Consider the following 8,835-nt stretch of genomic DNA (forward strand, 5'->3'; position numbering starts at 1 on the left):
TACATAGACTAGTTCTAGAAAATTTGACCATATGGGTAATTAACTAACGTGTTCACATATACTTAAAAAAGAAATGGAAAGTTAACGTGTTCATATAGTACTTGAAAGCATATTTGGTATTATTGCATGGCAAGCCTTATCATAGAACAAAAATCTTATCAAAGCTTATTCATAACTTTAATTAATTTCGCTAATACTAATGCTTGTAAAGTTAAAAATGAGATTTCTTTCCTTTGTGAAAAGATATTTACTCTTGTACGATAAAACCAACAACCCTCTTCCTCAATTTTCCATAACACAAACATGAAAGCTCTCTTTTTAGAAGCGAGTTCTGCCGAGGCCTCCAGTATCATTCTGGCGTCCTCATCAGAAGAGACTTCGTGTATGGGGAAGAGTGATGAAAATAAGAGAATGAAAATGAAACATGTCGTTGACGCCATTGATGAATCTCGACGTCCCGAATCAAGTTCCAGTCTTTTGCTTGATCTAAGGCTTTACAACGATGATTATCTTGTTTGTGGTTCAGGTCTTTTCAACCGTATGAGCATGATGAATAATAATCATTGCCATGAAGAGAATAATGGTCATCCTACTTCAAGTGAAAAGAAATCATCAGAGGCTAGGGTTTTTTCATGCAACTATTGTAAGAGAGAGTTCTCGACTTCCCAAGCCCTAGGTGGTCACCAAAATGCTCATAAACAAGAGCGTGCAGTAGCCAAAAGGCGCCAAGGCGTGGATCAAGATGTTGGTGCTGCTGCTTTTGGCAATCAACACTTTTCTTTCTATTCTCCTTATTATTCAAGGTTCTCTCCGTATTACGGTTCATTCAATCGATCACTCGGGGTTAAAATGAACTCCATGATTCACAAACCGGTGGCCTATGGTTCACATCCATGGCCATCTGCTAATTATCGTTTTGGCCTGGGCAGTTGGCTTGTTAGGCAAGGCATGAATATGAAGGATCCACAACAGACAAGGATGAGAATGAACGGTCTTGGAATTTCGGGGTCGTCTTCGAGATTTGAGGAAAGAGATGTACTTGCTGCAACAAATATTATTCACAAAGATAACCCAATTGCTGTTGATTTTCTCCAACGAGGTGACCCTTTAAAAAGTGATCATCAGGAAGATCCAACAGAACTTGATTTATCCCTCAAGCTTTAGTTATTACTCTTCTATTGTTTTCACATTGTAAAGATTTAGATTATAGACTGATCAAGTGATGATGATTCTCTCCAGCTAGCGAAGAAAATCATCAAAACTTGATATTTCGTATCAAGCATTAATTATTTTTCCATTTTTATATACCGTATTGTTCTTAATTAGTAGTTTTTTTTATGCATAAAAGAAAAGATAATACGTTGTTAATTGTTTTGCTTTACTTCGGTTTTTATTTTCGGATTTTGGATTTGATATAAGTATAAACTCATTTTCCTTAAGATTAATTGGGGATATTTACACTAAAAAATAACCTATCAAAACGACAAAAAAAAATACCCTCAAACCTTCTCTTTGAACAATATAGGTAATAATATTGAAGCTAAGGTACGTAGTAGCTCCAATGGGAAGAGTTTTGAGTTCAAACTTCAATGGGTGCATGGGTGCATGAATTAATTAAAAGTGATATACTCGTTAACAGGCATTCTTCCTCTAGTTAAAGTTATATGTTGACTTCTCACTTGAATAACTTATTACCTATTAAGAGGGGACAAAAACAACCTCTAAGTTTTATGTTGAATGAAACAATGCAAATTTAAATAATGTTATGTTATGTCCTGTAATACCTATAATTTTAAAACTATGATTTTATAACGTTAGGATGCCCTTATGCCTATTACTATTCTTTAGGGGTGGGTTGGTCACAACCGAATGGTCCAGGAAAACTGAACCAATATTTTGATTTTGAATTGAACCAAATCGAAATCACTCAGTTTAGTGTTAAAATTAAAAAAATTTCAATTTATATATACAATAATATTTTTATTAATATTTTTACATAAAACATGAATTATTAGTGAATATAATTGAATTAAAGTAAAAAAAAAATTAATTAAGTTTAGGTGAGAAGTATAAAAATTTTGCTTATATAAAAGAAAAATATTACATTTCATAAACTAAACTGTATAAAACCGAAGCAAAACAAACTGAACTTAGGAATCGAACAGAACTGAAACAATTTGGTTTCTATGTTCAGTTTGTGTTCAGTTCATATTTTTTGAACCGATCGGATTCGGTATGGTTTGATTTTGGAGAAAAACTAACCGGTTTATGCCCACTCTTACAATTTTTCTCTATTTTCTATCTCATCTATCTATGAGTAGGAATAGGAATAGAAATAAGAATTGATCTCCTAATTAGGAAGTGGTGACTCTCTATTTAAATTTTTTTTTTTATGGTAATGGATAAGAAATAACTTTCCTTGAATTCTTTCTTCCTCTATGTAACTTTTTTTTCTCTATTCCTGCTTTTGTTGTTAGTCTTCTCTTAATCTGCTTCTAATCTTATATAAAGTCTAAAAGTAACCTAGCATATAAAATTAATTTTTCTATTTTTGTTATATTTACTCAATTTTACAGTAGCAATGGATGATTTGAAGAACTCCGAACAACTTGACCTGATAACTATGAGCTTTATGCATGAGGAGAAGAATAATACGGAGCTACAACCATAAGAGAATGTTCTGCAGTCTGACCTTAGAATTGATGCAGACTTGAGACTGGACGACTTGTCGTCCAATAATAATCAGTACTATCGGCTACTCAAAAAAAGTATTGCATATACACTTGGAAGCTCCTGAATCAAAGTATCCAGAATCACTAGTTGGGATACCGCTAGAGACTCTCAGCCAATGCTTAAATTTCTAGTCTTTGGATGAGTTTCTGCCTACTTAAATTTTCATAACAACAACAATAACAATAAGAAACTTTTTTTTAAGGGTTAACTTAATTGTTAACTTGAGCTTAGATAAAGTCTAGATCGTAGTCCATAATAATATTAATACATATATTTATAAAATCATCATATTTATAATTTTATTTAGTAAAATCATAATATCATTTATTCATTTGACAAATTATAAATATAAAACAATTAGGGCATTTTTTTAAACTAAGAATTAAATAAGTTTGAAAAACTTACACTAATTAAATACATTAAAAGATTCGATTTTAAGTTATTTGTAAAATCATAAAATCTTATGTTCACTTTTATTAAAAAAATTTTATTTCATTCTACTTTGACCAACATGCTATTGATGTCCCGTGAGCCGCATGCTAGCCCACCAGTTAAATGTGCTTATTACGTGTTCTTCATACATCATACTTTAACTTATTTTTAATTGTGTCCTACTTTTAAAACTCATGTACTAAAAATTCTCAGTCTAATTTAACCTGCATGTGTATTGTGTCGTGCCACACGTATCCTACCAAAACATGCCCGTGCAAAAGCACACAACCAGCACCTGAAGTTTAGTTGGATGTTTGATAAGACAAATTTCAACCAACAATATTGGTCCTATTGGATCGGTTTTAAATTTAATTTTGTTTGGTTCTAATAGTCATCATTTACTTAATTATTTTATTAAATTTTAACAAATTATTATTACCAAACACGAGTGATATAGGCAGGTTCAAATGACAACTCTTTTTACACAATTTTAAACATAATTTTTAGAATGAATAATGGATTGTCAAGATTAGATGAGAGGAATTAATAACTCATTCAATTTCTTTTTCTCTCATATTTATTCTTATCTTCTCTCCAACATGATTTACTCTTATTTTTCCTCTTAAAATATTTCTTCTCTCGTCCTCATCTCCATCTTATATATGTTATGTTTTAAGAGAAATAGTTAATTAATTTTCATAACATCATTGAAATAATTTGGCCCCACTTGTTATTCTATATTAATCAAATTAAAAATTAGAAGTTAATTTCAAGAAATACCGTTTTTGTCAATGAACTTATACAAATTTTCAAAAACTCAATCAACTTATCTATGCTAAGTTTTAATTGGATTGATATGCTATACATGTAATTTTTTTCCCTGTTTTTCAAAGTCTTCTGGACTTTCTTTTTGCTCGGACTATTTTACTTAATCAAAAAGTAAAATGGTAAAATCAGCCCAGAAATATTTTAATATGAATCCGGGTTTAACATTCAAAGAGATATATTCTCACTGTGATGAACCATAAAAATATAAAAGAGATTATTCATTATTAATAAATGTTGATGTTCAACATATTATGATCAAATACAAATGATTGTCACTTTTTCTAGTGATGACTAGGAGAGAATTTTTGTTCAGCAAAACCTTCCTCCATCACGATAGTAACAAAATGCAAACTTGCATATACCATAATCGGGAGGACTAAATTAGTCGCAATCTTTGTCATCTTTACAATTTCTAATATTTATCAGTTCTGTTAAGGATGGTAATTTGACCCGATTCTAATTTTAGCACGACTAACTTGACCCTAATTTTTCAGATTTTGATTCGAATATTCAGATTTCAAATTGGATTTGGGTCAAAATTTATAGGCCCGATCAAATTTCGGGTCATGATTGGGCACAAACAGACTCGACCCAACCTAACCCGACCCTATATTAAAAAGAAAAAACTACAGAGACATACGCACACATCACAGTATCACACGCGCACACATCACAGTCACACGCGCACATTGCATACCAGTATCACGAACACATACAATCATACACTTCAATTATCACAAGACAATTAACCAATCTCATTTCGGTTTTCACAAACCCTAATTCAACTCAGCCGACAGCTAGCAACGTCACCGTCGACGTGAACCAACAACCACCCGCTGCCACTACTTGCCTGCTTAGGCGCTGCATTGCTCGCCTGTTGAGCCGCGCTTTCTCGCCTTCTCCAAGCCTTCAATCAGCCGCGCGATGTGAACCAGCCAACCAGCTGCGACTGCCGCGTCTTGTCTCGTCGTCCTGCCGCATCACCACTAGTCAACGACCAAATTTGCATCCTGAACAAAGTTATATGATTTGGCCCAAATCGGATCGGGCTCAATCCGACCCGAAGCAGAAATGATAGTGCCTTTTCTTAGGGTTGGGGCACCTAAAATGCACCCTAATGCAGCAATTGGGCGCATTAGCTTAGCGCTCTTTTTTTTTTTTAACTTTGTAATAATAATAAATGAATATAATTTTTTAATTTAATATTATATTTTAATGTTTATTAATTTAAATATACCTAAATAAGGTATTATTTAATTATATTATATTAATTAATATATTTTTATATATTAATTAATCTTTAATTGATGATAAAGAAAGAGAATTCTTGGTTCAGTTCTCCACCTTAACCTTAAGGACAAAAAAAAATTATTATAACTAGTAATAAATATTTAAATAATATAATATAATGTTACATTATTTAATTATATTGTAATAATTAAATTAGTTATTTTAAAATAATTTAATATGACCAATAATAAATATTTAAATATGAATAATATTAATTGAAGATTAATAATATAAATAATTACTGGATTATTTAGCACAATTCATTTTGTTATTGAAAATGTCATAACAATTGTATCACTTTATTATTTTATAATTATCTTGTAATGTATATAAACTTTAATTCTATCATCCTAAGATGATTTTTGAACTTATCTTGAAGATCTTAACTATTTATTTATGTTATTAAATTATTTAGAGATTATTCAATTAAACTGTTTACTTCAATCTTTATTTCATAAGTTAACTTTCGAAATTTTAAGACTATAAGCTTCGGAAGAATTATGACATTTTAATATTTTTAATAAAAATGTTAAATTTCTAAAATTTAAGAAGTTTATATTTATTTTTTAAGTATTAATAACTATTATTTTCTAAATATATAATTTAAACTAATCACAAAAAAATTAATATAATACAGTACAATACCAAATATAATATAATTAAAAATTAATATAGTATAATGTAACATCAAACATTGTACAATACTATTATAATACAATGGTAATACAATACAGAATAATACAATACAGTGTATCAAACTCACCTTTTATGCATCTTATGGGTTAAACATTTCACTAATATTGAATATGAGCTTTCCAACTGTCGACGGAATAAATTATTTAGAAGAAGAAATAAAAGTTTTCTATAAGTTTTTTGCAAGAACTATTTGTAACGAAAAACTCATAATACTTTAAAAATACGTAAAGGGGACAGAGAAGCCACTCGGCCTTTGGCCGAGTGGTCAAGGCTGCTACCCTCCAACTTGGAGGGCAGCAGTTTGAACCCCTACAAGTGCAATGTGGGGGTATTTCCTTTCTCAATTATAATTGAGTGAAGGTAGTCATCTCCCTTACCTAAGAGTGAGGAGTAGACGTCCCTCGAATATTGGTGAAGGTTAAAAATCTAGGCAGAGCTCCATTAGCATTTATGTAAGTTGGTCCTAATAATAGTCTGATTTGTAAATATCAGTTATAGTCTCATGTAATATGAGTTGTAGTTTGAGCAATAGTCTCGTGTAATAAAAAAAAAAAAAGTAAAGGGAACAGAGGTATAGAATATTTACCAAAAGAACAACAAAGCAAGAAGCCAATTTAAGTTGACTTGTTTTCTCCATTATTTCAGGAAGTTGGTGTAGTATGAAAGAGATACAAGTGGTTGAGGGTGGTATTTATAATTTCAATAATGAATGTGCTTGCTCGCTTGGGAAATTTTAGTGGCAAGGATCTAGATATATATGGTTAGTTGTAAGCATCTTTAATTGGGTTTTGAAATTCAAATCCAAATGATTTTCTTTTTATTTTAGAGATAATGATAAACAATAATGTTGGCACATATAAGGAAATGTGTATTGTGTAGTTTTGGCAAGAGATTTTTTGATATCACTTGTTGGCTTGTAAAGTAACTGGTTAGGGCAGTGGCGAAGCTGCAGCCCGGGTTAGCTTTTTGAAAAATAATAATAATTAATTATAATTTATGAATTTTTTTTATTAATATTTATAAAAAAATTAAAAAAAATTAATAGCCCATCCCAAAATATGGTACTAGCTTCGCCACTGGGTTAGAGGGTTCCAATTTTGGCATGACGAATTAGAGGTGATCAGCATTAATCAAAATAATAATATTTACCTTCAGATTATGTTAAATGGAATTTATCGGATTTTTTTTTAATTTTTAAATGGATGGGCGATGACCTATATCCCAATCCAAATGATGAGCCATTACCCAAAAATACTTGGTCAACAATCAATTAGGCTACTTTTTCTTAATTACAAACCAATTAAATATCTCAATTAAATTATTAATTATCAGACCTCATAGATTTCTTAATTGAGTTAAAATGACAATTATGCTTCAATCACATTGTAAGTTCGTAATAATTCAATTCTCTTGTGATACTTCTTATTATAATTTATATCTCTTCATTATCATCATTTCCATCCATATTTGACCCCCTTATTATATCTCACTAGCTCTCACTAATCACTTTTATACTAATACTTATTTTATCCTTATATGAAATGACTTAAAAGAGTAAATAACTTTTAAGTGCACCTACACGAACATTTTTATTAATATCTAATTTAGTTAATCTAATTACTTAAATCCTAATTTCTTTTAACTTTTTAAATTATTATTTCTTCTCAAATATTATATATTATGCTTTTGTTACTATGGAAGAAATTAATTTACAATACTCAATAAGGGATGATGAAGAAGTTCCTTTTTTTTTATGGTTATGGCAACAATGAATGAAACATTTAAAAAGAAAAAGAGTGATTAAAGTGATTTTGAGAGAGGTTTTTTTTTTTAAATAGATTTTATAAGTCTCACACGGTGGGTGCTTGAAAAAAAAGATAAAAATTATGATAAGGGTAAATTTGAGATTAGGTGTGGTATGTTGAGAGATAAAGATTAATTTAAATTTTTAATGGGTTAACTTAAAAGTGGGGCTGGTGAGATATATAAAGGGGTCAAATATTATTACTCTCCACTTTAATTAGTCCACTATTTTTCCATCATTTTTTTACTTTTTGGTGGTTTCTCGCTGTCTCCAATTCATAATAAATTTTACTACTTTGCAAAAAAAAGAAAAGAGGCCAAATTTTTTTCCAATTTTGATGATAAGGATGATCTTAATAAATTCTTTTCAAGTTTGAGATTCATTATTTTGATATGCATTCTTGTGGCTCTACTTATTTGATTTGCTATTACAGAAAATGAGGCTTACAAAATGCGGCTATAATAATGCCAATAACTTCGTAAAAATTATCATTTAGAGATGGGTCACACGGTAAGTGCCACGGTATGGACACTGATTGACACTAAAAAGTGTACATTTAATAAGGATAAAATTATTAATTTTTCACTTATTGTGTCGATTAATGCGCTTATTATTTCTAACTTATCTTAATACTCCTCAAATATATTTTTATGTTAAAACAATTTGTAATATGTTAATTTTATTTTAATTTTATATTGTAGATATATTTCAATAATAAAGAGGAGTTGGAACTGAAAGCGGGAACAAATAAGATTTGTTGGAGCCATTTGGATAAACATTATTGAGGAGATGTAATTAATAATTAAATAATTACTAAAAATAGTTGGACAATCCATGTGGTGATGGTCGGAAGGCCTTTACTCCTCCGAACTTCTCACTTTTTATTTAACTTTTTTATTTTATTTATTTATTACAATCAATATTTCTCTACAAAACTCGTTTTCCTTTGCTATAATATTCATGAGATTAGCTCTTCTATATTGTAAGTAAATCTAAACTAGTAACCTATATTCTATACTATACATACATCTTTATTAAGATTTTTCTTTTCT

General features: G+C 29.9%; 1 protein-coding gene across 1 annotated transcript; it reads left to right on the top strand.

Annotated features, from left to right (window-relative positions):
- The first annotated feature begins 303 nt into the window (after positions 1 to 303).
- On the top strand, positions 304 to 1,164 carry LOC18040290 (zinc finger protein 3). The gene has a single exon (XM_006432296.1). The coding sequence runs from the start codon at positions 304 to 306 to the stop codon at positions 1,162 to 1,164; it is 861 nt and encodes a 286-aa protein (XP_006432359.1).
- The last annotated feature ends 7,671 nt before the right edge of the window (positions 1,165 to 8,835 follow it).

This window comes from Citrus clementina, unplaced genomic scaffold (genome assembly GCF_000493195.1).
Source record: "Citrus clementina cultivar Clemenules unplaced genomic scaffold, Citrus_clementina_v1.0 scaffold_5, whole genome shotgun sequence".
Lineage (NCBI taxonomy): Eukaryota > Viridiplantae > Streptophyta > Magnoliopsida > Sapindales > Rutaceae > Citrus > Citrus x clementina.

Bases quoted from the DNA above. Each gene is read 5' to 3' on its own strand.
- LOC18040290 (XM_006432296.1), top strand. From the start codon at position 304: ATGAAAGCTCTCTTTTTAGAAGCGAGTTCTGCCGAGGCCTCCAGTATC.